This window comes from Triplophysa dalaica, chromosome 24 (genome assembly GCF_015846415.1).
Source record: "Triplophysa dalaica isolate WHDGS20190420 chromosome 24, ASM1584641v1, whole genome shotgun sequence".
Taxonomy (NCBI): Eukaryota; Metazoa; Chordata; class Actinopteri; order Cypriniformes; family Nemacheilidae; genus Triplophysa; species Triplophysa dalaica.
The window spans coordinates 6,932,067-6,959,768 of record NC_079565.1 but is presented as its reverse complement, the minus strand read 5'-3'; the positions used below and the strand labels follow the sequence as shown (position 1 = coordinate 6,959,768).

At 37.5% G+C, this 27,702-nt stretch overlaps 1 protein-coding gene across 2 annotated transcripts in view; it reads right to left on the bottom strand.

The window, feature by feature from the left end:
• galnt18a (UDP-N-acetyl-alpha-D-galactosamine:polypeptide N-acetylgalactosaminyltransferase 18a) overlaps nucleotides 1-27,702 on the bottom strand; it is a 44,287-nt gene that overhangs the window by 9,753 nt on the left and 6,832 nt on the right. For both annotated transcript variants that reach the window (XM_056740062.1, XM_056740063.1), the window contains exons 2-9: nucleotides 12,744-12,936; nucleotides 11,877-12,043; nucleotides 10,788-10,971; nucleotides 8,835-9,032; nucleotides 8,532-8,646; nucleotides 2,692-2,877; nucleotides 1,722-1,859; nucleotides 98-193 (exon numbers count right to left, since the gene is read on the bottom strand). In XM_056740062.1, the coding sequence (XP_056596040.1) occupies nucleotides 98-193; nucleotides 1,722-1,859; nucleotides 2,692-2,877; nucleotides 8,532-8,646; nucleotides 8,835-9,032; nucleotides 10,788-10,971; nucleotides 11,877-12,043; nucleotides 12,744-12,936 (1,277 nt within the window). The remainder of the gene's footprint in view (nucleotides 1-97; nucleotides 194-1,721; nucleotides 1,860-2,691; nucleotides 2,878-8,531; nucleotides 8,647-8,834; nucleotides 9,033-10,787; nucleotides 10,972-11,876; nucleotides 12,044-12,743; nucleotides 12,937-27,702) is intronic.

Below are 27,702 nucleotides of genomic sequence, written 5' to 3'. Positions count from 1 at the left end.
CACATGAGCACAACAAGTTATAAATGAGGTAAACACACTCTGTTGGTAAAATCGTAAAAAACAAGTCCGGAAGGTGCTGTACAAACTGTACACTAACCTGAGGCGTCAATCCATGGCAGAGGTACAGGATGGGAATGTTGTCGGAGTCGGGACCTTGATCCACACACAGATCTGGCCTCAGGCTGTTCCTCAACTAAACACACATGCACACATGGTAAACACATCAGGTCTATGTCACACCACAACAAATACTCGGAGGAAGAAATGAATTAAGAATTCAAAACCCATCTCTCTTGCTCTATCTGCTAATGGCCAATGTGTCTGAAAATTCCCTGGAGCTCAGCTTTCCCTTGTCTTCACAATGAAGCTCTTAATTATCCATTTCCACAAAAGAATGCCAATTAGGAACAAAGCTCGGGTGGGTTGGACTGTGAAAAATGAGGAAATCAAAGGTCTTCATACATCTAACACCCAATTATTTTTGTGAAAGACTCCTGTCCTTACAATGAATGAATTTCACACGTCAACAAAATAAATACATAAACTAAATATTAAATGTGGAAGAGCGGATCAAGTTTTGTCACCTTTAACCTCATGTTACTCAAAAGTCATTTTTAAATATGTGTTCAGAAAACTATGATTATGTTTTTTCTTACAGAACTGTTCCTGTAGATGATTTTTGGAGGATCTATTGACAGAAATGCAATATAATAAACATAATTATGTCTTCAAAGGTGTATAAAGACCTTACATGATGAAGCAATATGCTTTATTACCTAAGAATGAGCTACTTCTGACTCCCCTTGAATGGAATTCTCCATGTTGTTTCTAGAGGTCGACAGATATTGGATTTTGCCGATAACTTAATTGGTAAGTACCTACCAATAATGATTAATTGACGTTTTTTTATTGATTTATTTCTAATAAAGAAATAACACAAAGTAAAATAGAAATGAAGTGTATTACAACAATAAACACTATTGCTTAAACCATTAGACTGTGTTGTACCTTTAAATAAAACACATAAATATTAACTATAGTAATAAATATCAAACTCCAGTGAATGACTTAATATATATAAGTAGCTATTTTCTACATTTATGATCATTTAAAAAATTCTTAGCACCAAATCACCATATAAGAATGACGGATCCATTGTAATATTTGACAATATATATTATCTTGTTCACATGCGTGTTTGTTAACATTAAAACAAATGTCATTTACATTACCCGTTCGTGCTGTCTCTGTCATGTCTATCTACTTTTCATTTTGGAGGTGGTGCTCACTTGCGCACACACACACATCACTATACTGACAAATGTATCCATAGTAACAATAATAAGATTTAAACATTTTTGCATGTATTTTTGACCCTGTTATAAATTCATAAGCTAATAGGCTACTAATGTTGGCGTGCTCTCAGTCCTGTGAGCAAAAACGGTGAATCGGTCGACCTCTAGTTGTTTCTACAGTATTCCTAAATGGACAAACTGCTCTAAAGATCTCCTTCGGCAAAGATGCGAAAACGTGATGATATCTTATAGTGCTGTGTCACCCACCAAAGTGCTTTAAAAGGGAGGGGTGAGCGGTGGAATGAGCCGTTGATTGCAATTCACAACCTCATCCCTAGATGTCGCTAAATTTCAGAGTCAACCTTTAAGTCAAACTCCCCTATTCCTTTACATAATAATTTGATGAGATAAGAAGAGGATACTTACTACTCCGTAAGCGACTGTATCTGTGTAGGTTCTCATTTCTGAGTAAATATTCCTCAGGAACCAGCTAAAGGGTTTACACTGGAGTCTCTCTTTGAGAGCCTTCCTCTCTGTGATATCGCCGATATCTATCCCCGACTCCTGCAGAAAAACAGCCCCAAACACATGCTTATAAGAGCAAAAGAGAATCAATCTGTACACTCCAGAATGAAAATGAGTTATCTTCAGAATCTTGTGTCAGTGTTTCAGGGTCAAGCGTTTACAGCGAGTTAAATTGAAGTGACGCTATAGACAGAAGTGAAATTTCAAGGCGTCATGGTAACCGCTCGAAAGTGAGAACTCATTAAAACACAAGATATTTTCATCACATCCAAACTCCTAATATGACAAACTAAAATAAGAAAGCAACACATATTTAATACTTACATTCATGTTGATAGTCAAAGAGTGTTATCATAGTTCATCCAAAATGAAAGAAAGTCTCAGTAATATCATTATTTACCCTTCTGTTTTTCCGAGTGTGTATGAATTTATATTTTTTGTGTAACACATAAGTCCAAATATCAAAATTGTCCTTCTGAGGTGCATATGTGATCACAAAAGAAGATATTTTGAAGAATGTCGGTGACAGAACAATGGCGGTACCCATTGACTTGCATTGGTTTTGAGTGAATGGGTGCCGCCATTGTTTGTTTACCAACATTCTTCAAAATATGTTCATTTGTGTTCTGGGGAGAAAGAAAGTCATAAAGGTTTGAAATGAAAAGAGGGTGAGTAAATGATGAAAGAACTAATTTTGGGGTAAACTATCACTATAACATATAATTCAATAATTCAATATATACTGTATGTAGGCTACAAAAGTAAGTATCTCGGACTCTTCAACCAACTCATTTATACAATTTTTAATGATCAATCTGGAACCGTTTTATTTGACGAATAACAGTCTTTATATATAAAGTGTTTTTTGTACCTGTTGTGGAAGGTTCCAGGCCATGTAAACGTGGTTCTTATGGTCGTCCATCCACACCTCCGCCACTCTCAGTGCGTTCCTGCGTACGTGAGTTGCCAGATCCTCCGTATAGGGCTTGTGGGCGCGCTCGATGTGAGCTATTCTGGAACAGGGCATCACTTCCACACTTCCTCCGCATAACCATACCTGGATACACACATCGACACATGGAGAGGTTTATAATGATTCGATTCTTGAATGTTTCTTTTTAAACGCCTGAAATTGATATGCTATTACAGCGTGTTTTTTGTTTTTGTTGTTGTTGGTTGCAAGGCTTGTTTTACCTAATTCCCATGAACTGGAAACATTTTATGACAAACCAACCGAATTTAGTTCTCTAAATGAGTTCTTTAAATATGTTAAGAAGTCTACAAAACAAGTCTTTAAATAAGTGAAATGGGAATGTGATGTTTTTGCTAAAAACATTCAAATTAGAAAGCAAGCAAGGACATGCTTATAAAAGTGCTGCTTAGATTTTTTGGTAGATTCAAAAATAAGTAATTATTAAAATCTAGGACTACCAAATACAGGGTTACTCATTTGAACACAGCAGAACTCTGTTTAACTAAACTCTCATGGTTGTATTAGAAACGCTGGCATAATATAGAGGCTTTTCACCACCCGATATGCAGAATGATGATTTGGAATATTAAACGGATCATTTGATTCGCTACAATTCAACACATTTCCCTAATATCCATCTGACATTACAAGCAATTTAACAGCATGTCACCACACAGTGTTTCGGTAAAGAGAGGAGAGGATCAAAAATACTGCTGTTTTCCTGGAGCGCTTGCGTGTATTACACATTTATTCAATGATTTTTCAGAATCAAGCGTGCCAGTTTTGTGTGTGTGTGTGTGTGTGTGTGTATGGATTCGACTCCCTGGGTTTTTCCACCCACAGCTTTTTAAGAAGGGGGATTTTCAAACACACACACAAAAATACACACGCTTACTCGCTCGATCACTATCTCTCTCTCACACCGGGATGTGCTTTGTAAATCTCTCTAGCAAATCTTCACATTGGATTATGTAGGCCAAATGCCAGCAGGATGCGCTGTATTCAGATATTCGCACCCAGCACTTTACGTGGATAAGAAACAAAACAGTTATCTTGTCGGGACAGAATCTTACAAGTAGTTTCTTATTTTACATGATTAACATGACATTCAATTAGAGGTTAAGATTAGATTTTAAATATGGTGTCAGACTACGGGACTCCTTCATGGGTTGAGATTTGGTCATTTTACGTCGCAGACAAAAGTGATGTCAAACTTTGGTAGACTGTCATATTTGCTTTTTATTTAAATGATAACATAAAAAATGAACAATAAAAATGTTGCCTTGGTGTGTTCGGAGTGAAATCTTTGAGAACATTTGAAAGGAATGGTTCACTTCAGAAAAAAAGAATTGTCATTATTTACACGCTCTCTTGTCAGTTCAAACCTCTATGACTTCTTTATCTGCAGAACACAAAAGAAGATTTATAGAAAAATGTTAGTAACAGAAGATTGTCGATCACCATTGACTTTTTTGTGTCCCTAGAACAGAAGTCCATGGGGACCAACAGTTATTCAAGATTTTCAAAATATCTTCTTTTGTGTTTTGGATAGTGGTGGGCCGTTAACGCCGTTAACGCAGTGAGACTCTTATCGCGCGTTAAAAAAATTGTCGCCGTTAATCTATTCTCAAAGTTGGGTTGGGAGCTGGGTCTATACTACGCAAGCTATGATGATTTTCACCTTGATATTTTAGCGCGGATGTATACCAGCTTAACTGCACTGTACGGGGCGAGAACGAGATTTTTCAACTCGCGTGATTCGCGTCATTCGCGGAAGCAGAAGCCGCCTCATCATCTCATAACCAGGGCTTCATTCGCGTCCTTAGCGCAGCCTCATCATCTCATAAGCAGGGCTTCATTCGCGCGATTCGCGCAGCAAGTAGGTCTATTGGCTCTTTTCATTAACATATAAATCACTCGCGCTTGACGCGCCATTCGCGTTTGGTCTGAACACAACATAACGTTACTGTGAAATTACCGCATCAAACGTGACGTGATAACATGGATGCAGCTATGAAGCCGCCGGGTTTGCTTCAGGGAATATTAATTTTTAAGAAGCTTCCCAATAGAAACATCGACAAGACTAAGGTTGTTTGCACCTTGTGCAATGCGGAATTGGTCAAAAAAAAACACTTTCTCTCAACAGGTACTGGTCTAGCTTTAGTTGAAACCAGTAACTTTGTATTGACACCTAATGTATTATGGCTCCTGTATGACATATCGCTTGTTGCTCCCTCACTCTTTGTAAATCGCTTTGGATAAAAGCGTCTGCTAAATGACTAAATGTAAATGTACTATAGGAGCTCTTCCAGTCTCAAGTACCACCTAAATGGAAATCATCCCTTAGCTAATGCGGAAGTAAACACAAGTTCATCTTATTGAACATAATTTAATTTTCATCACCAATTATCATAGTAGAACAGCTTTCTCAAGCAGTTTGTGATGCATTTTGGAAACAGTAGATGAGCCCCTGGTCTAATGCGCCACCTGGCTTGAGAAACCCGTTCTCAAAGACTTACTTTTAGTCATTATTTGGGTAGCACACATATTCTGAGTGCCTTCGGCAGAATTCAAATGAGCCATTTTAATCTAGATTAATCTAGATTAATTTTGGAATTAATCTAGATTAATCTAGATTAAAAAAATTAATCTATGCCCACCACTAGTTTTGGAGAAGAAAGAAAATCAAACAGGTTTAAAATGAAAGTAGGGTGAGTAAATAATGACAGAATTTTAATTTTCAAGGCGAACTATAACTATTTACATTATTACAAGAATCGTTGGAATGCTTGATTGTGATTGGTCAGTTGCGACGTGCAGTTTCATTATTCCCAGATAACAACTTCTCAAAACTAATAACACAAGGTAACCCTAAAACTATATCATTTTGACAGGTTTTTTTGACAAATTAAATATAAATATGTCTTTTAAAAACATATATGACATTATATTTACAAATGATTAAACCAAATTGAATGTTCGTGACATTTGAATGTCGTTTCTTACCTTATAACCGAAAGTAAAAAACTTTTCCTCTCAGAAGGTCTGCATTCAGTTAAAATGAGCTAATGAAATATTTCAAATTCACATTTAATGTCCAGTTTTTTTCTCATGTGGCAAGTATTCGTGTAAAAAGCAGGATAATGTACAAACAGCTGGCTGTTATCACGAAATAAGCCCCTCCAGTTTGATACAAGACCCTTTGTGGATCCACTTCCTGATCACACTGTTGGGGCTAATTTCTGCGATAACAACCGGCTGCCTGTACATTATCCCTAACAAGGATTGGTAAAAAATTAAACGCAACACATTTGACAAAGTTTAGCTCAGAAGAATGTCATAAAGAATTAATAAATATTAATATTGGATAAAAAAATATTTCCTGCAACTTTTTTGTTTTTCAGTGCATTTTTGTGTATTTGAAAACATTTCCTGATATGTATTTTTTGCCATAATTTTGTCCAGTAAATGACTTTAAAGTATTGTCTATTTTGTAGAGGAGTCAATAAAAGCTAATGTTGTGCAAATATACCCCGCTGGACATCACTTTTGGCCACCCCTGTACATTAAAAAACATCTAATAAGCATCAAACCATAAATTCAGAGTCACTATAGTCATAATTCAATACACAACATGGTTATTCATTTGAAACGAACAGGGTGAAAATCACATTTACTTTAATTCTGCACGTCTGGCTTGCTTTAACATCCACGACTAGTTGGGTGCAATTCAACAGGATGTGGACAGATGTGCACTGCTCCTATTTGCCAGCAGAATGAACCATTTGCATAATCATAGACAACGATCCCAATGATCCATGACTGAGCTGTATGTTCTCCTGAAGCATTAAAAAAATCATTTCGCGCATTTGCATATAATACCTGCCGGAGACGGAGATATTCAGACCGTACTCTGTCCTGCTGAGGAAAATTCCGCAAGCATGAAATGAGAATGAAACTCACGTTATAATGTTTACGAGAATATTTAAGACTTGCTCTCTTTCCAAAAATACCATCAAGGGTGATCTAAAATATCTGGGTATGATGCATCCGCACACCGCACAACTTAATCAGAATGTTTGTCTTGTAAACATCTTTAAACCAAGAAACATTAACTTGACAAGGAAATTTGTGCAAGATATTAGAGCTTGTTTGCTAAGAATTTATCTTGAATCCCAACAGGGTGTAAAAAATAAGCAGAACTGAAATATTAGTCTTTGAAAACAAGTCTTCATATCTAATGCAGATTTGCTTTTGAAGTTAATACATTTCTTTCTCCTATTCATCTAGTTTTAAGTATGTTTTGATATTTTCCGGGAACTCTATGCATTCTAATAAAAGGACATTTTTCAACCATCAATGAATCACAATGATATATTTCCTGAAATAAAACTGACACTCTGTTTCAGTAGATAGCAAGTAAACCCATGATGACATCTTCAACAGAGATGTTCATTCTCTATCACTGATAAACAGAGCCCTTCAGCGAAGTCTAAGAATAGATGTGGACAGATGTTTTGACCTTTCGTGAGCATGTCCCCTGTTACAAAATGGAAAATACCTCCAGTCAAGACGATGAAATTGGGCGTCAATTTTTTTTGTATTTCTGCCTACAGCTTGTGCTAGACTGACAGAGTGACATCACATAAAGCGGTCCATCGTCGGAGCAGTGGCCTTTGGTCTGTGTGGGTGGTTTAATGTTGATCTGACCAAAGTGTCAAAGTGTGCAATGGCAGACATTTAAAATGTTAGTTAATGATACTGTATACATTTTAAATTCAAAGTATTGAAATTACAGAAGTGGTCCGAGCTGACAGCCTTGTGGGATGCCCAGTCCAAGGTCCTTAACCGATCATATTTCCATCATCCCCCCCTGCACTTTCTCTTCCAATCAAAAAACGTATTCAATAAAGACATAAAAGCCCCAAAAATGTAACTAAAAGAAAATAGAATACGGGTGCAGCATCAAGGCATTGAATTCACTTTTGGTCTGGATAAAGATCCGACGATCTATAAAAAGAGACCTGCACAAACATCCAGCTTTGTTTCCTCGCTTCTTTGAGATCACCTGACACTCAACTGCAGGGTTGCAACATCTGTGCGAGGTTATCTCGAGATTCGAAGGAGCTCAAAAGATGAGAGAGCGGAATTAGGCTGCAGACAAGCAGCTGTAAGAACAGATGAGCCATTATCCCCGCGCAGTGTTAAATCTCAGCGCACATATGGATCCCATCATGTTCCGAGACTTCTCCATTTTTACTGCCTTGCTGAGACCTTTAGCGATACAACTGTGGAATAAAACGCAATACATGCCCTCACAGAGGCCAAATCAGAGTAAGAGCTATTGTGGGTGTGTGTTCTGTTTGTTGAGATCCCTTCACAGCCCGGGCTTGGATTCTTGCAGGGGGGGTAATTACGGTCCCTGTGGGTGTAGATGGGTCTCCGTACAAGTCTGATAGGTTGAGGATGAGACCCCACCCGTATGAAGCGAGATGCAAGAGTGGCAGGTTATCATTAGCAAGCTTTAGCGAGCTCAATTTCGTCGGTGAAAACTCACACACATTTGTAACGGGAAAGCAAACTCCCAAATTTACCTGCTCATAAACCGAAACATCTTTTCATCAAATGAAATGCATTATTTATTCAAACAGACTTTTTCCAGACACTAAATATTCAATCTTTTGCAGTTCTGCACCACTTATAAATCATTTCTTAGGGTATATGAATATCTTTCTTACCCTGATGCCCAGCTCCACGTTCTCCCCTCCATAAACTTCCATTCCTTCATCCAGAAGACCAATTTCATCAAAGTACTTTCTATCCACTACAAAGCAACCAATCAGGGCAGGGCTTCTGGTGAAAAAGAGAAGACACACAAATGATTCAGGGGAGAGTATTTTACTATATTATTTGAAATATATGTTTTTAACAAACCTGCATTGTACATTTACAAACAGTTTCTCAAGTCATTTTTGTCTTTATATCTACAAAGTTACTTTAAATAAATCTTTTGTATAACTATTCTGCTAGTTCTTGAATACCTGATTGGTGCAGTTTGATCTTTCTGCATCCACCAGGACTTGGGAGGATTCAGGTATCGACACCAGAGTTCCCAGTCAAAGCCTTGAGCGGATAGAGGATACTCTTCAATCTCAAAGGTGTCATATTTGATGTTGTCAAAAGATGGAGAGATGACCCGGGTTCTGTCCTCTTGAATTCTGTGAAGGATCGGTTCAGCCCTTAGTTTAACAGAGATAAAACATGCTGTGAGTACACAGGCATAACATTAGATACAGTATATTCTGTGAATTTATCGACTACGGCACTTCAAAGAATCAATTTTTTGTTGTATTTTTTGTCTTGTATCAGAATAACCGTAAGGTTAATTAAAAGCAAAACCATGTACTATATTAAACCCTCCTCTCAGACAATTTATTTTCAATTAGGTTTTATTCTCACCCTCACAATATTCTAAGCACAAACCTAGAAAAAGTGAATTTTTCTTTTATGCATAAAATAAAAGAACACTGCCAATGGAAATACATTACATTAAAACAAAAGAACACAATAAATAAATAAATGATTGTGTTAATATTTTTACAAAAATATTGAGATAAAGTAAAACGATAACATAAACATGAAATATTTTATTGTGGTCATAATTTTACAAAAATACTGAGAAAATAAGACAAAATACTGATTTCCACCAACTATTTTGTAGTGTGGAGACGGAATTAAGCTCTGCTATGTTTAAAGCAATCTCCTTTATGCCACTGCAAATAAAAAGGTAATTTCACACCTGCATTTTAAACCTGATTGTAGTTTTCATTTTGACAGTATACTGATAGTCACACCCTAAAAGGCTATCTTAAAAATGAACACAAGCATTAGCTCAGTGCCTGAACACCACAACAGCCCCAGGCAAGCTGAAGGTTTAGTATTCTTTCTATAAAAACTGTACTAAACCGCAGTGTTGTGCTCTGAAGTATAACTTCTGCGTGTGTCCATGAACCGCTGGTACGCTGCATGAATTATAAGCAGGTATAAGCCGACACGCATAAGAGACACTCTGGATGCTCTCGAAGCCCCTTTGAGTTGTGGGGGGTTCGTTGCACAGAGAATAATTAACAGGTATGTGACATGACAGCTACACTGAAGACATTAATTGCAGCAGACAGGTACTTCTGCTCATATTTCTACACTAACAACCCATGGGCGGTTTCTAAATCTCCATCCATATTCATGAGACTTACTATACTGTATACAGTAGTGCCAAAAGTCATGTCTGGAGGGCATATATGCACAATATTAGCTTCTCTATTCTATTTTTCTCAAAAATAATCTGAGCAGATTACACTGCAAGCACCATCCAAAATGCATACACTTTTTGTTATATAAATCATTAAATAAAAGGCCATTTTCAAGAGTTTTACATCACTTTTCACCCTTACTATGTGCATATATAATAAATATAAATTGTATATGCATTTATATATAAAATAGAATAAATAAAATAGAATATTAATAGAATATAATAAAATGATAGTTGGATAATAGCTTTCTATGAGAATAAGATCAGTCATTAAATAATGTGAATTAAATTCAAGAGTCAAGTCGTAATTGAATAGAATATGAGATGAAAACATAAATATTTTGAGAAAGTCTAACAGTATTTGTAGATAAACAATTCAAGATTTCTTCTAAAGTCTGGGTGTAATGTTCCGTGTACCTCATTAATTTCTTACATTTGTTTCATTCAATTAAACTACAAAAAATTACATAACAACGGCTGATGGCAAATGATTTTTGCTTGTGCTTCATGAATGAGTGCTCCTGTTTCAATATTCAATTTCGAAACAAATATAATGAACTTCTCTGTATGTCTTTTATTATAAATAAGGCACAATGCATTGCTTTAACTTTTCATACGGAGGAGCTTAGCTTTGTGCTGCCATCTAAAAGCCGACTGTTCACCCGGCTGTCTGCCTACTCACCATCCTACGCTGAACTCCACATGGGCATCAAACAGGGCGACGATTGGGGCGGTAGCCGCCCTCCAGCCGCTGACACGTGAGCGAATCAGACCCTCCTGTTTGTCATGCCTGACCACTTTAATAAAGTCTGGATGCTGATGGTTGGTCTCTTCCACAAACCTCTGAAGGTTTTCTTTTAGCTCGGCTTTAAGGGGACACAACGGGAAAGAGGGATCAGTTAGGAAATCTCCTCAAAAATGTAGTTAATACTTGCCGTAGCCACATCGCATCATTTCTGTACTCGACATAAGCAAAGCACAAAGACCCCGTTGGCATGCATGCCTGACTTTTATTACATCCCAATCAAAACGTTTGAAGAATTAAAAACACAAACTGAAACACGCCATATTTACGTGCACTTATATCTGCCAGTGCTTAGTGATATTTGACGTTTTTTCAACTGCCTTCCTTGTTTGTTTTTATTAGAGAGTCATCGCCCTGTCTCACCATGGCAACGGGATGGTGTGACGTGAGGGCACTGTCAATCTTTTAGAGAATTAAATGTCGGCACCTTATTCACCTCACCCATTCCCTCACTACACCACAAGTCGAGGAAAAGGTCAGGGCAGCGTTATAACCACTGTGAAGTCATTATTCTGTAAAACCAAATATATAAGAGGTCACTGAGAGCAAATAAAAGGCTTTGCTATGTGATTTGAGATGAACACACCTGACCAGTGGGCTTCATCCGCCAGACATTTCTCAGTAAAAAAACAAGCAGTATATAAAAACCGGCGGCAGTATCGTAACCTTACTATAATCATAATCACATTATTCTTAATCTATAGTTTTCTTGATCTTTTTCTTTTTAAGTTTCTATAACAAAACCATCCAAAAGATAGAGAAAGTGTGCGTACTGCATACATGTAGATCTGCTTCCCACAATCCCCTGTGTTATCACGCTTCAGGGTCTCAGGAAGAACTTTCACACAAATCCACATTCGCATGCATTATTCATATTTATGTCATAAAGAATCAATTCTCGCTGAAGGAGGCACCATACATCCCTGTAAAATGAAAGGTAGCGCCGGGGCAGGAACATCATCTCACCGTTGTTGCTGTTGTCATCGACGAGGATGACCTCCTTCAGCAGGTGGGAGGGCGTCCGATGGATGACAGAATGAACGGAGCGCAGAATGACCGACAGCGCTTCGTTCACAAAGATGAAAATGATGCTGACTTGCGGTAGACTGGAGGGGTACGAGATGTTTCGGCAGCTTGAGGCGAAAGAAGACACAGTCAGATATCGATAAAAAAATCCTAAATGTTGCATGGGATTCGTACTTAAGTAAGAAACTATACTAATAAAAAACATTAATAATAGTAGGGGGAAAAAACGGTTTATTAATAGTATAGTCAAATCGATTAATCGATTCTAAAAAAATTGTGTATATAAATTATGTATATAAAATCTGATGTGTATTTATATACATATAAACATACATGCCACACACATATTTTATACATATATATTATATAAACACAAACATTTATTTTTTGAATCTATTGATTGCATTTAATCGATCAGACAGCACTATTTAATAAACATTGAGATTTTTCTGACTAGGGCTATGGGGCGATAAGGAAACAAGACAAACCATCACATTTGTGCTAACTGCCGTCTAAAAGCTTTTTGGGCAGCCTCCCAAAAATACTAAATATCCTTTCCCTTTTTCTTGTATTCCGCGTTAATTAACAAAAAGCCTGAACGATAATTTGACAGAAAATTTTCCCTCCATAACTTTACATCATTCAAGTGTTTCTTATTGCACGCTATAATCAGCACGGTGATGACGGAAAATCAATATTTCTAAAAGAACACCGAATGTAGTCATGGAAAAGAATCGAGTGAGGATGAAGGAGAGAGCCAAAAAAGAGATTTAGATGCAGACAGCGAGCAGCGAGTGATTCATTTACCCATCAGGCCTGAGGTCTGGAATGGCTCTATCCAGAGAGAGCCTGTCGCTGAGGTAGCCGTTGTATCCGTAATACTGGAACTTCCTCAGGGCCACTTTGCGGCTCTCCGGGCCGAGGTCGTGACCCCAGTGGGCAAAAAGAGTGTCTGACAGGGACGGGTCGGCTGTGTCGTCGCCGTCCTTCAAAGGTTTCTCTGGAAGTTAAGCGAAAAAGAGCAGAGAGGGTTGTGTTTAACTGCACTAAAATAATCCTGTGTTGCTGTGTATTAACTATTAAGTTGAACAGTTTCTTACATTAAAGGGATAGTTCACCACTCAAAATGAAAATTCTTTCATTATCTATTCACCCTCATGTCATTTCAAACCTGTATGAATTTCTTTCTTCTACAGAACACACAAGAAGATATGCTGAAGAACGTTGGTAACCGATTAATATTAAGCCCCATTGATTTCATGGATACAAAACCACCGAGACGTTTCTCAAAATATCTATTTTTGTTATTCACAGAAAAAAGAGTCATATAGGGTTTTGATCCACCTGAGGGTGATTAAATGATTACAGATTTGTACATCTTAACCCACTCTAATTCACAAATCTGATATATGAAAATTGATATTTACTATGGTATTGGAAAAAATGTAAATGTAATGAATCCCATCACTATACCTGGCAGACTACAGTTTGCCAATAAAAGACAATTTATTATGTTGCCCAGGCAGAAAAACAGTAATATCCACCTCCCACTTCTTCAAATTGAAATACTAAGAAAATCTGACAGCGTGCGCCGTGCAGATGTATGGATGCAGAAAGAGAGTGACCTGCAATGCTCACAGAATGATGAAAGGCCAGTGCAGGTAATTAAGGAATGCTAATTAACATCAGAGGTTATTTAATTACACTCACTGCATTGCGCTGGCCTGCGGAGAATAATTCATCTCTGCCATCGCAAACACCGAGGCTATGAATCCGACTTCACAACACAAGTCACGGCTTTCATGAACTAGAAAAATCCTCTTCAAACCTGTTCAACTTTTTCTTTTGCAGAACATCTAAGATATTTTGAAGAATGTTGGTAACTGAGCAACGGCGGTACCCTTTCACTTGCATTGGTTTTGTGTCCATCCAATAGAAGGAATTGGGTACCAGCATTGTTTGGTTACCAACATTCTTCAAAATATCTTCTTTTGTGTTCTGCAGAGGAAAGTCATACAACTTTAAAATAACAAGAGGCGAGTAAATGGTGACAGAATTTAAAACAAGTCAGATTCAGACTCCTGGCATGTTAAATCCGTATCATTATAACAGAACTCTAGTCAAAAGTTAAAATACATGTGTATCACAATGTTAAGACACCTTGACAAAAACAGAGTATGTGATTAATATGTTGCTTGCAAAAAAATGATTTTCTCTTAATGAACAGCTACTTTTCAAAGGTTTTCAATGGAGACTGTGGCTTTTGCTATATTAATTTGAAGCAAATAGGAAACAGGCTAGAAAGAAGACCTGAATGTGATACGCATTAAACATGACAGGCCCGAGTATGAAACATCCAACCAAGCAATCATCTTTCTATCATGTTAGGGACAGTTCACAAAAAAAGACAATTCTGTCATCATTTACTCATCCTCTTGTCATTTCAAACCTGTATGACTTTCTGGTAAAACTTTAGTACAGGGACCAATTGTCACTATTAACACAGTGCTTATTATTATGCATATTAATGCAATATTTTTGTTTGTTATAATAAAACACATATTCTGAATCAAATCCCGAATCCTACCCAGTACCTAACAACTATTATACCAACTGTTAATACGCACCAAATTAGGAGTTTAATGAAGACAAAATCGTTAATGGTTTGTTAATAGTGAGGATTGGAACTTATACTAAAGTGAGACCGGCTTTCTTTCTTCTCCAGAACACAAGATATTTTAAACGGGGGTACCCATTGACTTGCATTGATTTTGTGTCCACGCAACAGAAATAAACGGGTACTGCCTTTGTTTGGTTACCAGCATTCTTCAAAATATCTTCTTTTGTGTTCTGCAGACGTTATTTGGGCTCGGGTTGTAAAAAACATTGTCGGGAGTTTTTACAATAGAAATCGTGTACTGACCAATTTTAATGGTGCTTGGCAACAGGCTAAATCTATTTAGCTATGCACAATCCGTCTCATGCTAAAATCAATCTGCCACTAGTTTTATTCATGAAATTTCACATATTTGTTCTAATTATACTTTTTACTTTATGTGTGGCATTAACGAAAGGTACTACACTTTGGTTTAACACATGCAGTATAAAAAACAATTCTGCAAAACAATGACCGTTCCAAGGCAACATTTACAATATCTCACCCTCCCTTAACATCACATGCAATTATTTTTGTCAACTTTCTTTAAACTTTCCTTTTCAAACGTGTTGAAAAGACCTAGTGAAGTACATCTTCTTTGCATACAATGTTAATAAGTTACCAAAAACATTTAGAGATTCGGATTAAATATGGCTTTAAAAATGTCACAATCGAAGCAAACGACAAATAAAAAAACATATTTTTGTAACGGCACAGGATGTTTAAACTCAAACATGCTGAAAGAATTCATGCTATGACAGGGAATGTTCTAGGAAGGACCCAAGCAAAAAGAGTTTCGCTCCGGAGGGAGGCGTCACAGTAGACGGATGGCATTTCTGACCTCGCCTGTGGCGTGCTGTCTGCTTGTCAGTGCCAAGTCTGCGCAACTGAAGTAAAACAAGTCACCCCACACGTAACCTAAACTAGCATGCAGAGAAGCACACGCAAAAAGCTGGCAAATGTGCATAAATTATACTCTCATATTTATATTCTAAAGAGCATCGTTGCATAACAAATATCAGGTCCAGGTTTATGCATTTGTGTACATGTGTTTATTCAATTGAAATTGACTTCTGAGTTTAACTCATAAATGCAAGACGACACTGAAAGACAAACATGAGATCACTCGCTGACCTAATGCTTCTGCTGCCATTTAAACCAAAAGCTAGTTTCGACGTAATGTGATATAACGCATCACATAACATAGCACATATTTCATAACATAGCACACATAACACTTCAAGTGTGATTATAGAATCAATGAATTTATCACATACTGTACATTATAAATGAAAAACTTGTAGTACCAAACCTTTGCCTTACCAAAAGTGTCTGCATGTGAAGAGACACAGAATTTCATCATACAGTATAACTACAGTATACTGTAACATCATACAGTATCTATTTTTTCAAGTGTTGCCCCATCAACATTCCAAAGAAAATAAATATATTTTGTAGGCTGTAATACATAAGAAAAAACTATGGGGGGTCCCAAAGAGGGATTTTAACCCGAATGGCAGACGGGATTTAAACCACAAATCACTATATTATGAATAATAATACATTATAAATGATATATAATGTGTTCCACCTAATGCTCGAGAATTTTTCGTGAAAAATGATTGTGTCCATACAATGGAAGCCAATGGGGCGGCAGCATTGTTTAGTTACCAACCTTCATCAAAATATTTTCTATTCTGTTCTGTAAAAGAATGAGAGTCATGCAAGTTTGGAACGACAATAGAGTGAGTACATAATGGAAGAATTTGCATTTTTGAGCAAACTATTCCTTTATGGAACATCAGTATGGTGATGATGTAACAGTTGCAGTCTTGTTTGACCCCACATTGACACAGTGAGATAAGATGTTTACGGTAAGAGGTAAACGGACACTCAGCTTGATTAAATTAGCTCTGTAGTGTACGCCTCTAAGTTTTGCGAGTCCAAATATCCAGGGAAGATTTGTTGCTGTTGCTTTCATCTTCCAGGACAGTATATGCATCCATTAATGATGCAAAAATAGTTAAAGAAAAAAAACGGGAAAATCTCCCACAGCTATTCAGACCGTATCAGGCCAACATACTGTAATATCTCATTTGTGGTCACGGATTTAGACAGTCAAACACATCTACACACAACTATTAATTATCTGTAGTTCCACATATTTCATAAGTCTTTCATGACAGTGCAAATAGCTGCCACTGAAACCATTTAAAACAGCTTTGGTGCAATGCATCGTAATCCAAAAAGCCCTTGTATTCCAATCCTCCCTCTAGCACCTCTCTCTCTCAGTCTTCTCTTACCAGCGTTGGATCATCGCTCTGCACACAAGCATTATCAGGCTCTACCCAGAAATTGAGGAGCACATTCCAAAATGTAGGCGCACAGACAATTGAAGTTCTTTTAAGGGAACATTAATTGAATGTCTCATTCTGATTGGCTGGCAAACATTCTAATGGCGTGCATTGTTTTTCAGGACGCGCGTACCTATAAAGTAGTTCCAGACCTGTCAACCATTTTACAGTTTGATATCACTGCTCCAAGTTTTACTGAATATTGTTATTATACTGTGGCCAACTGTCCACCACAAAATACAGACAACCCAAAACACGCAGGGATTCATTAAAATATATTAAATATGCACATGCCTAACATTTGATTTAAGATGAAGATCAAATTGCACATTAGTCTTGTGTGAACTTTTAGTCTTGCCTCAGTTACAGTCAACTCTCAAACTGCCACAAAAGCAGGAGATCAGACGCAGCACTTTAATAAATTGTATCTGTTATAACTCGTTGGGAGTACTTTTCATATATTGTGGTCGCCGCCCATTGGCTAATCAGCTTTTCGACTGTCATTTGGGGAGGTTCACTTGGCTGTTGCGGGGCATTACACCTAACTGTTTATTCCTATGACTAAAAATGTCACTTGTTCATTGGTTTACGTGCTTGGACATTGGATGCACAAGCAATCGCCGCAAGCGCAGATGATGCATGCATCTAGAGTCGTGTCTCTTTGTCTAGAAAGCGTGTTGGCTCATCTGTCGAACGTCAGGGGATCGCTCAAAGAAACAGAAACATTTATCCTGCATACAAGTGTCAGTTATGCCAGACACACACCCCTCCAAACGACACCTGATGAAACACTCACAAACACTCGCACAGCCACAGAGGACATCACCTCAGAACCGAAAGCAGAAAGCGAGCACTAAATCATGCGTAAGCATGTTTTCGTTTCTCTGGTCAGTCCTTTCCTTTCTTCTCCTCAGTAGGTCCGTAATGGAAACAACACCTCCAGCACCATCACACTGAGCACTGGAGCCCCACAACGCTGCGTCCTCAGTCCTCTGCTGTTCAAATTGCTGACTCATGACTGCTGACTCATGCGTGTAGCGAAACGCAGAGTTCAAACCACATCATCAAGTTCACCGATGACACGAACGTGGTGGGTCTCGTCAGTAGAAAGATTGTAAAGAGCACTTGTCCACCTGGCGGAGAACCTTAAAATACCAGCTCCATCACCAAGAAAGCCCAACAGCATCCCTTCTTCCTACGAATGTTGGGAGAACCCCACCTCCCTCTACCACACTTACCACGTTCAACAGAGGGACTATTGAGAGCATCCTGAGCAGATGTCCGCATGAGACCACAAGACCCTGTAAAGGAAAGTGAGCACAGCTGAGAAGATCATCAGGGTCTCTCTACACTCTATCATGGAAACACCACAGGCTGCATCTGTAAAGCTACCAGCATCATAGCTGACCCCACTCATCCCTCTCACGCACTTCTCTCTCAGCCTTCTGGAAATAGGTACAGGAGGATTCGTGCCCTCACCTCCAGACTGTGCAACAGCTTCTTTCCACAAGCTATTCAACTCCTAAATAGAAGTCTCAGGACTAACACATATACATTGTAACACACTGTTTGCACATTTGCTCCAAAAATTGCCCTACTTGCATATTTTTGCACCAACACTGCTACTAGTTCCTCATTGAAAATTTACATGTACAGTAGTATGATTTCTGTGTTCAATGTTGTACTTGCACAGATTTGCACATGTGCAGATTATGTAGTCTGTTTACGTCTTATGTATAGCACCTTGGTACTGTTGCGTTTCACTGCACTGTATATTGTAGAAATGACAATTAAAGCCACTTGAACTTTAATGGGAAACACCCCTCAGTTGACTAGCATGAAATGCAGCCGATCGCAGTGGATAATGTCACGCAATAAAAAATGGAGGCACATTTGGGACTCGTAGATTCTTCATTTTATTGTATTTAAATGGGTTACTGGTTTAGATCGGTTCAGTCGCTCCAGTGTGCCTAAATATTTTTTCACGGTCGCACAGAATAATTTCCAGTCGCAAATGGGACTGAAATGGTCGCAGCAGAGCCTTGATTGTACATTCTATCCAGTAAAGAGCTTCCAGAACAGCCTCACATTGCAGAACAAAATGACCAGATACCCAAAGCAGTTTTACAAGCTGTGCTACACAAGAGCTGTGTTTTGTAACCGTGACAAATGATGCAGAGAATGGTTGCCGGATGGCAACCTGTAATATTTAATCAATTCTGGCATTACTCAGGAATTACAGGAATAACAGGCATACACTGAAAAAAAAAGGATTTTTGCTGCTAGTCCAATTTACTTAAGTTAAATCAAAACAACCTTTGGAAAATTTGGTCACAACATGATTTTTTATGTTTAGTCATATACCTGAATCCATTCGTGTTGGGACATAATAAAGGAGTTGTTTTGTGTTATCATAAAATAACTACAATTGTGCAGAGGACTTATATTTCCCAACATGCTTTTCGTATGACTGCATTTTGAGTGTTATTTTATGAATATTTCTGTAAAAAGAAACACTTGTTAGTGTGTAGTGTTCATATATCTTTAAGGCAGAATTGGAGATAAGGACACCATAGTGATGTCATTAGTCTGATCATTAGCCTAGATGTTTTTACAAATGTACACTACCGTTCAAAGGTTTAGGACCATTTCTATTTTTTCTCTGGACATTACAAACCTTATGATCTGTATGCAAACGGTAAAATTATAATAATTGTGCAAATATTTGATTCTGCAGTAAAAAAATATGCATTTGAAATATTTAACTGACATTTAATAACATTTATAATAAAAATAAATAATAATAATAAAAAGAACTCAGCCAACACACAGAAAAACGTATAATAACATTTACGTAATGATTAATTGATTTATAATAATGATGATAATAATGATTTATTTATTTTTCCCCAAATCTCAAATTCTGTCAAATTAAACATGAATATAAAAACAAAATAGTTCTTTACAGTTTAGTGACTTGTTGCATCTAAATTTTTCAACTGGCTCAGTTGATGTTGTCACAGTCTTTTCAACTACTCATATTATCCTTGCATTTATTTTCTTCAGGTTAGTGGAATACTGCATATTAATCCTTTAACAAATCTTCTTTGTGAATGTAATAAATCCAAGTTATGATTATTGCCCAAATTTAATAACCTCACGTTATAATAACACAAAATCCCAACATTATTAGAAGCTGCATGGTTCCAGAACAACATTACCATATAAGAGAGGCCATGAGCTTATAATGCAAGCCATTATACTCATTATAATTCTTAAATGATTTATCTGTATCACACAAATAACTGTGCTCACAATAAAACTTCTGAATCACCAGAAAGCACTAAAAATTTCTACCACTAACATTTGTTCATATGCCCCTCAATATTATATATTAAATACTGTCATTGATTTGATTACTTATATTTTTTACACATTTTGCATGTTTAAATATATTGCGTATTTTCTCAATCCAATTCAGTGCTGATTTTCTTTGGGCCTGCAAATTACCCACAATCCCCTGTTCACAACACAAGATGGTCTCAGAACCCTTTTCATTTACCAGTTTTCAATGTAGACCATTTATATTGATATGGGCCAGTGTCAGCCTATTCCCTCACAGCAATTATAATAAGCACATTTCAAATAAGCAATTCCTCAGAAGTTAGTGATTCAAACAAGCCTTAAGGTCCGCAAATGAACATAAACAGATAACGCTATTGGATATATCACAGTAAAATGACTCCATACACGACCATGTTCTATTTCTATATACTGTACACAAAATGAACAGCATAATCTAAAGTGTGGTTAATGATTCACATTCATTTCTAATAAGCCTACTTGTACCTTTTCCATAGCAACAGCAAATCACATTTAATTGGTGCTGTCTTAAGCTGGAAACTCAACGGTCGTTAGAATACACGCCCTTGTTGATCTATAAGACTAAAAGAAACATTACTGTATGTGCAAAAACAGTGTGAAATTAAATCTAATAATACACATGCTAATGCAGAAGCATTGCAGGGCATCTGAAACTCTTGAGTCACCATCAGCAAAGGTAAAAAGTAAACTTAATTTTTAGTGGCTTTAAACTGCAGGTAGGATATTAAAATCTTGCTTTAGAGAAAGAAATGGACAAGCCTCCTAAAAAGTTAATCTCCCATGGTACCAGCAAACATTGTGAGAGATTGCATTGAAAATTCTTTATATAGATCGCAGCTGTTGCGCTGAACAAAAAGTTGCAAATAATATTTATGGAAAAATTCCAACATGACATCTGAGCTCGAAGATCTTTTTTAGACATCAACGACCTTTGGGAGTCATTAAAAAATGTATTTTCACCAAATGTTGCCATTTGATAAACATTTTTGTGCAGAACTTTACACTTTTAATAACATCAACTGCATTGCAACCCATGCATTACGATTTCTAGTAAAACTCCTACATCAGACCACTACAGAGGTGAAAAATAAAGCCTGACCTTTAAAACTCTTTTTTGGGGAAATTGAAGACACGAATCCCTTAAAGCATGATGGCTACAGGACTAGTTCTCCAGCCACGGTCATTAAACAATATTGCGGGGCAACCCAAGGCTACAAAATGGAGTGACAGAAGGTACGTGTCCTGCTCATCTAAACGCTCCATTTGCCCACATCCCGCTCTGAGCGGCTTATAGGAAACGACAGCTTGCTGGCAAACTCTGGAAATATATTTTATTCACTTTCTCAGACAGGCAAGCAGAGTTCTCTGGAGCCCTCCAGGGATGGTGACAAAATGAGCGAGTGAGACTGGATGTGCCGATCTGGGGCTCGGCCTCAAGTCAGAGACGGTGCTGGGAGCTCTTGGGCGGAACGTGATCGGCCGCCCATGTTGACCATCTGTTTGACCACAAGAGAGAAGGGAAATGGCCCACTTTTGAGTACGGCTGTCAGAGAGAATGAAGGATGTTATAAGACATTTTGAAGTTTGTAGGGACACTCGCCATCAGGAGTGCAAAACCCATATGACTTTCTTCAGCGCAACAAAAGTCTTTAAGCAGAATGTGAAAGATTGAAAGCTTCAGTCTCTATTCACGTTCACTGTATAGAAACTGTATAAACAGCAGCATCAACATTCTGCACATATGCAAAGAAAACACATGAAGATGAGTAAATAATAACTAAATCCCTAAAGCTGTTTTGACTTTCAATTGCCCTCCAAATCGATTGAATCTGTTTTTATTGGAGTCCAACGCACAGTATGTTTGCTTCATCACTTTAAGTACCACTGTGAGGACCTGTGGCAGCTGTTTACCCTTATAGATAAATAAGCACTCAGGAGAAGACGGTGGTTTTATTGTGTTGGATTTCCACCAAATCTTTACACACAGAACGGGACTTGCGTTTATCTGAGGATGCGTCGCAAGAGATTTGAAAATGCGAGCCGCTCACCAAAGGCAATTTATTCAGATGCAAGCAGTTATGAGAAATGCATCATCCTATGATAAATATGACCAGGAGCCTGCAAACATGCAGATTGTGTTTTGAAGATGCAAACCTAACATTAAATTAGGCCCATTTTCCTTAAAGCTACAATCTGTATGCTTTTTGGGGTTAAAAATAAACAAAATTACACAAAATAAATATACAAATCAGTTTCTTTACCTGATTCAAAATGGCAGGCTTATAATAATGTTTAGTCTGGTTGGGTATGATTTCACAAGAATTGTGAGGATGATGTCATTTGACAAGCCAGATAAAGTACGTAACGTAGCTTGGAATCTTATGCTTTGATCAGAGATGGGAACATTGAGGCAACAGTTACAAATTGCAGCTTTACATTCATCGATATTTGCCAAGCAAATTTTACATTTATGATTAAAACAAGAGAAAAAAGGCTTGAACTAGGGCACAAAATAACATTTTCCCTACATGGTTATCGTGGGCAAAATATTTAACGGTATTATTATAGTATCTAAATACAGTATAGTATCTTTTATAAAGAAATAAATGATGCTCTAAGTCAAATTGAGATTTAATTTTGTTTTTTGTGTCTTTTATTTGGTCAATGATAATCCAAAATGGTCAAAAATTGCCATTGCGGCTCTTAAGCCAAAATTTTAAATGGGTGCAGAACAATTTATATTATAACAATATGTTTAGAATTAACACAATATCGATAATCCTAGTTGCTGTCAATACCATTGTTTTGTAACTTTGACATATATATATAAAGAAAAATGGTAGTTTTAATAAAAATCCACAGGGAAATGACAAAATTCCACTCGGGTAGTAAACTGCTCTCCTGAAATCAAAGTACATCCCAATTAATAAATGCAGCCTCTTCTTGAATCCTCTATAAAAGCACAAAAGACATATAAGTCACTTATAACGGTGGAAAGGTTTTACATTTACAACATAGGAAGTGACCAAGCTGAAAGTAAACCCCTCACGGCTGATGAATGTTATCTCGGCTGCTATTCTCATCAGAAGCTGTTATAGAAGCATTTGTTTGGGTAAAATGTTCCACCTTGTTCCAACTTGTCCTGTTGCTTAAATTAAAGGGACAATCTCACTGAAACTACAAATAATGTGTTAGTCAATGAATCATGAACGTCTGGTTGCAAATCAATGATTTTTACCCCTAAAGTAAAGTATTACCCCTATGTTGAAATGCAGAACCTTAAACTGCATTAAAAGTCAGTTTCAATCAGACTATTAATATCCCACCTCTAATCTGAAGTCCTCTAGATGGTAGTGTCTGATGCTTCCAAGATGCAACTGATGTAACCATAATGCAATGGCTTCAAACTTCAGAGAGGCCTGTCTGGGCATCTGAAGCGGATGCTCGAGTCAGCTTTACTCCATTCGGTGCAAACAGCTAAAACTAAAAAAGAGAATTGCGACCCAAACTGTCCTCGTTCCATCACTTGAAAGACCATGAAGATTTGCAGCAGCAACGCTTTTAAAAATGCTTAAGCTTAAATACTTTTAACAGTGTAATGTCACCATTAAAATGGAATAGGCTCTATGAATGCAGGGTGATGACTTTCGTCTGCTAAAATCTCAGCCGGCTAAACCACTTCCGCACTCATAAGGCTGAGATAATTTCTCATCAAGTGATAAGGACATGTTTACTAAAAAACATTCAAATTTCAACAAACCGAAAGTACTACAGTTGAGCATTGTTGAGTGCCTCTATAATCAAGCCTCAAGTAAGTGCAAAAGTGTACTTAGTTTTTATCCTATTTGTGGATGTCGCTTGACACAGATAACCTGAAGCCTTTTCTCTTTTTTGTTCGTCGATGTATGACGTAACATCTGGATGATTTGACTCCCATCGTTGACAGTAATCCTATGTGCATCTCGATGCTATTGTTACCTATGGACTATACGTGCGCCATATGTGACTAAGCGCACAGAGACAAGTGACGGAAGCGATCGTTCAAAGAGTCTATTCAAACCATTCTATTTAAAATCATGAAGAAAATAAATAAACTTGATAAAGTGATGAAGCATTTGTCATATGCTTTGCTAGCCAATTATAAATACAAAACTTCAATATCAGGCGTTACTAAAAAACTATAAAAACCACCATCAGTCCGGCCACAACATCATCCATACCTACTCTACAAAACAGTTTGTCAGAAGCACAACTTTATGATAGCACATACATTAGCCTCCATGATAGGGGCATGCTTGAGTCTTTCAGAATCAGGCTGAAAACTGCTACTCGCAGCTGGGATTTCACGCAACCCTGCGGAGTGTGAAATAGAGGCACGTCTCACAATTATCGGTTATTCTGGGCAATTGAAACAGAGTGAGTCATTTGAGCCAGTGGTGAGACTTCTATTCAGTACACACATGCATTGTCAAATTAGCTACGAGCGAACTGCCCCGAGCTTGACGCTTCATAATTATACGTACGGTATATGAAACACTTTTTCTTAGAGTCGTTTTAATGAGGATTTTTGCCCGCGTATAAAATATGGCCAAAAACGAAAGAAGCTAAATTATTTGAGAGGTTTCGGTGAACCTGCTGGTGAATTCTGGTCATTTTGTGCACCACACAGAGCTAAATGATCATCTGTCAAAACATTTCCACGCTAAATCAGAGAGAATGTGAATAATTGCAATTATCACCGAAATAACAGGATTTTACAGCACAGATGCGGTTCTGAATGGATTCAACACCCTGACACAAACTATTATTGTTTTAATGAAAAAAAAAAAAGTGCCGTTTGTATGCAAGTTTAACAATCTTGCAAGTCAAACATGCAAGATTGTATAACAATCTTCATAAGTCAAACATGAAATCAAACTTTTTTATTTTGCAGTGTTCATTATAAATCATTTATTTGTGGGGTCTTTTTTATTTACGTGCCCTCATAATCTTTAATTGAAACATTAACCACCCCTCCAACTCTTCAGGACATCCATTCTCTGCGTGACTTGTCTTGGCATGAGAGAGGGACTAAATCCCCGGTCCAAACAAACCTGAAATAAGTGCATAAAGCAATTTGTTTGCGGCTCTTCCAAATAGTAAAAGTGAGTGTGTTATTTCCTTGACGGACCTCTGTGGCATCGCGTCCTAACTTAGCCCCTGGAGGTCCGCTAAGCCCACCCTTTTGTCACACTAATAAATTTTGAATTTTCCATTGTATACAATCTCGAAAAACTTTGTTCATTGCATTTCAAATTGTCATCATGTTTCTCTCTCCTCGAGCCCTGACAACAGTATCGGCAACAAAAGCTCACATTTTTGCCCATATTTTACTAGACTTCCCGTCACACTGATAACATTCTCTGTCTAGTATTAGACACACTATAAAACTAAAGGATTAACAACATCAAATATGCACAAAGAAAGTAAAGAGCTTTGAACTCAAGCTGGTTAATGCCGTGGGCTGTGCTGGTTATTGCATTAGCAGGTGAAGTCGGCCCAACGTTCCAAGCCACTGAGTGCTTATGTGCATATGAATGCTTGAGCAACCACATATGCCTATATTAATTTTAAGAGCGGCTTTTAAACATGTAGTGAGTGTCTCTCAGGTGATAAGACGCATTAAAGTGGTTTCTTAATCTTTCATAACAGTCTTTGCACAAAGGGCAAGACTCACACAAGCTATGGAAAAGCAACGCCTGTTGTTGATTCTCTGCTAACTGAATGACTTTGACTTCATAAATCAAACGTTACATCTCATTGCCTTTCATTTCTGCATGCAAAACACAATCCTGGAGAAAATTCTAATTACTGCCACATCCGGCAACGGCGCTTCTGTTGAGAAAAGAAACCTTATTGAAATCAAAGTCGAGATCACATCAGTGACCTCACAAATAAGGCTGCGGAAAACATCACGTGCACTCGAAATTAAATTAAACTCCACTTAAAGAAACGCTTGATGATAAATCTATTTAAGACTAGTCAATTTGGCTATAATAAATAAGAACTATGTTAAACTATTGCGTTCTGCGCTTTACCTTTGTCAAATTGCTTTATGAATAATGCATTTATTTAACACTTCGTGTCTCTCACTCTCTCTCTCAGTTGGCCTAATGCAGAGAATGAGCTATCATCTGTGCTTCTACGTGTCACGACAACCCGGCACAGCCCCCTCTTACACCGGAAAAACAAGACGAAACGTCACCATCTGTGATTCTCGTGCTTTTAATTTATTTAATAGACATGTGTGAAATAATCAAATAAGAAAGCAAAATGTGACAAAAATAATTCCAAGGGGCCACGTGCTGGTCGCATCGATGTAATGTGTGTCTGCTCCATGTAAAGTGTGTCTGTGCTATGTAATAGCTTATGATAGAGTAACCGCTCATAATCATTCAGTTTATTCATTTGTGTTATAGTGGGTGGACTGAAACTTGTTATTTTAATACTTTGCTGGGATGTCACTGGGTGTCTAAAAAAGGAGTGTTTCTCCGGCACACTCACTTTTCAAGCAAATGTGTTTGCACTGCAAATATACTGTATAAGATTTACTGACTGACTGCACATTTTACTTTAAAAAAATATATTGTTTGGGGGTCAGTTAGAACCTGGATCCCATTCTTTTCAACGTAACGCTATTGTTGCTTAAATTACTTTTTATAAGCTGATTCATGCATTTATTAACTAAACTCAAGTCAAACTGTAGTCGCGAGTTCAACTGCACATTTGAATTGATCTGTAAAAATGCTTTATTTAAAGTTCACCCAAAAATGAAAATGACTCAACCTCTTGCATTTCAGACTATGTCTTTCCTTGTGGCACAAAACCACTACAACATTTCTGAAAATATCTTCTTTTGTTGCTCACATAAGAAAGAGTCAAATACAGGTTTTGAATGACACATTGGTGGATAAATGATCACCACTTCTTATTTTTGGGTGCACACAGCAATACCCTGTTTCCCAGTGACAGTTATGCATGCCTCTAACAAATACAACTGCTGTCTGCTTCGAGTATACAATACTAACAATACCTTTTCACTGCCATAATTTCTGCTTCCATTCAGATGGCAGTACTGTCCTTATACACGCGATTTGAGCACAATCGCCAGGACAGTGCACAGTGCATATATGATAAGATATTCAGATTCTGCATCTTCTGCTTTGAGCAGCTTATACACTCTCAAACCAGTGCAAAGGTTAATAAAGTCACAGAGAGACATTTGAATTCAAGCCCTTGGGTGTGCCTGCTGGGCAAGCTACGGCTCGTTCTCTATGAAATCCTCTTCGGTCAGTTTGTGAAATGTCCAGGCGTGACAAATAGTCACATTGGT